This window comes from Anneissia japonica, unplaced genomic scaffold, assembly GCF_011630105.1.
Source record: "Anneissia japonica isolate Jap-2015-1 unplaced genomic scaffold, ASM1163010v1 scaffold559_len90085_cov114, whole genome shotgun sequence".
Lineage (NCBI taxonomy): Eukaryota > Metazoa > Echinodermata > Crinoidea > Comatulida > Comatulidae > Anneissia > Anneissia japonica.
The window spans coordinates 29,194-31,702 of NW_022737979.1; the positions used below are offsets into that span (position 1 = coordinate 29,194).

The following is a 2,509-nucleotide window of genomic DNA, read 5'->3' on the forward strand; positions in this document are numbered from 1 at the left end:
GTCAAACAACTTTTTTTTTTTCTCGCAAAACTGGATCATTTGAGTCCAATAATGGGTATAGAAACATTAATTTTTAAGGGCAAAGCTTACTTGACTTCTGTGAAAATAGCGAATTAGTATGCTAAATGGTAGCGATACATTTAGAGGTATATTTACTATAATTCAAAACAAAAAAAAAAGACATTCTTGATAACGTCATTGTTCCAGAAAATATATTTGAATCCACAATTGAACTGTTTAAATATGAATACGATACGATACGATATTCTTTATTGTCATTTGAACAACAGGGTACAAATGAAATTCAAGTGATTGATCAAGGTACAATTTCAGAGAGGAATAAAGAAAAAAGTAAACTAACAAAGAACTCCAAAGAGACATATTCAAATAACTTAAATCTAATGGATCATATTGAATTTATTGAATCTTAATGAATCTTATTGAATCTTATTGGTGGGTGTGGAGTCAGGATCGGGAAAGACATCACCATGACCCTCCGGCTACAGGAATAGGGGACAGCGCTGCCCTGAATCTGCAAAAACAGCCAGAACATATCATTGTCTGTATTCTTTTCAAACCTTTATACAAAAGAAATATATCTAGAGTGTTAAAAATACAAAATTCCTAAAAAATTATGATCTGAACAAAACCCTAAATTAACATAAAATTTTTCAATGCAAAAGAATAGGGAAAAGCGTTCAGAAAAAAAATTATAAAATTTACGATTTTTAAACGATTAGCTTTAAAAAGTTAGTTAATTTGTAATAATATTTGAATATTTAATTGATCGTGATTATTTAATGTAATTAATATAATTTATATGTGATATTTTGTGTATGTGTGATAGTTGAATGTGTTTTGTTATCATCGTATTTTGTTGTTTTCGTAGGACATCTTCCCGTTATTATATCCGATTGTGTGGTGCATCCCACCACGTGATGTCATCAGTGAGAGTTTAAAATCAGCGACGGTAGAAACAGTTGACTACGTGTGGGACGAGGTGAGTAGAATTATGTATCATTACAATTACGACATCAACACACAAAATACAACAACACAGCATCTATACACAACATACCATACACCACTCTACATCAATTCTTACCTAACAACAACAGCTTATTACATTTAAAACATAATTTAATCATCATCATCCACACTATAAATACGATATTTTATTGTATTTTACGATCAATGTTGATTGTTTATTGTTGAAATTTCCCGCACGGTGGTCGTGCAAATATCAAGTCATTGCGCCTTGAATGAGGAAGAGAAGCAGCTGACAACCAAAATAAAGGTGTTGAAAATTACTGAAAAATCAGTTTTACATAAAACAATCATAGTCATGTTTGATCTTGTTTTGATCTGTATTGATCACTGATTATAGTAACTAAACTTTCAATAAGAAATTCGAAAAAAATTAAATAAGCTAAAAAAAATATTTTTTAGGAGGTGGTGATTTTAACTTGTACAAAACATAGGGCATCCATGTTGATTGAAAGCCAAACAAATGGATGATTCTGAATCGCCCACGAACCAATAAAATTTGCTGAAAAACAGCTTTAAATAGAAAATTCACATTCATGTTTAGACTCGTTCGAGTTGTCAATGTGCACTGAATATAAATCTTACACTTTTATAGAAAAAATCAATAAAAAGTATAATGACCTAAAATATATTTTTTTTAAAGAGATGATGTGTTGTATATTCTCTGTTTTCATATTCCTTGTTCATTGTGTAGGACATCTTTGGTCGTCGTGATTGTATTCTACATCACATGGCTCATCTCGGCTACACTCAACAACTGAGAGAAGTACTCGGGATTTCTGCAGGCAATGTGAATAGGCGAGACCCGGTACGTATAGGAAACAACACATTATTCATTGTAAACACTGAATGACAAATCGTCATTATGTAATTAATAAATCACTCATAAAATTATAACTAAATATTTAATATTAAATATAATTATGGCTGTAAAATACTGTATTTATTACTTCTATTAATGCTCAATTGCTTTATTGTGTGCTTTTAACCGTTGAGTGAAAGCCAAGCAAATGAATGATTCTGAATCAAAATTTCTTGTTTGAAATAGGGCGTCCATGTTGTGATAGCCAAGATGAATGTTTCTGAATCACTCATAATAAGTAAAAAGCGTGTTTATCAGCTTTTTTCAGCCATTTTTGGAATTGATTTTGTTTCTATTAGTATTGTACACACAATATCATATGATGATTACATTTTGCATTACATAGGCCTATTTCTACATATGTATGTATCATACATGCCAAGTTTGAGTTTGGCTGTGGATGGAGATTTGCACAGGAACGAAACAATTTAGGCGTGGGTCGAGGGCCCGCCTAGGGCCCCGGGAATTTTTAGGCCTAGATGCTCTCTGGTGCACTCTGAGCAGATCTCTAGTGCTCAAATTAAATCTTAAAAATGGGGTAATATATACTAACATTTTTTGAAAAATAAAATTCTATAGCTTTATTTCAGTGTTAAAACT

The 2,509-nt window shown here is 31.4% G+C and overlaps 1 protein-coding gene across 1 annotated transcript in view; it reads left to right on the forward strand.

Moving 5' to 3' along the window:
- The first annotated feature begins 1,746 nt into the window (after positions 1-1,746).
- Positions 1,747-2,509, forward strand: part of LOC117117491 — a 6,222-nt gene continuing 5,459 nt past the window's right edge. The window contains exon 1 of the mRNA XM_033261801.1: positions 1,747-1,855. Coding sequence (XP_033117692.1) covers positions 1,778-1,855 — 78 coding nt within the window. The 5' untranslated portion in view covers positions 1,747-1,777. The remainder of the gene's footprint in view (positions 1,856-2,509) is intronic.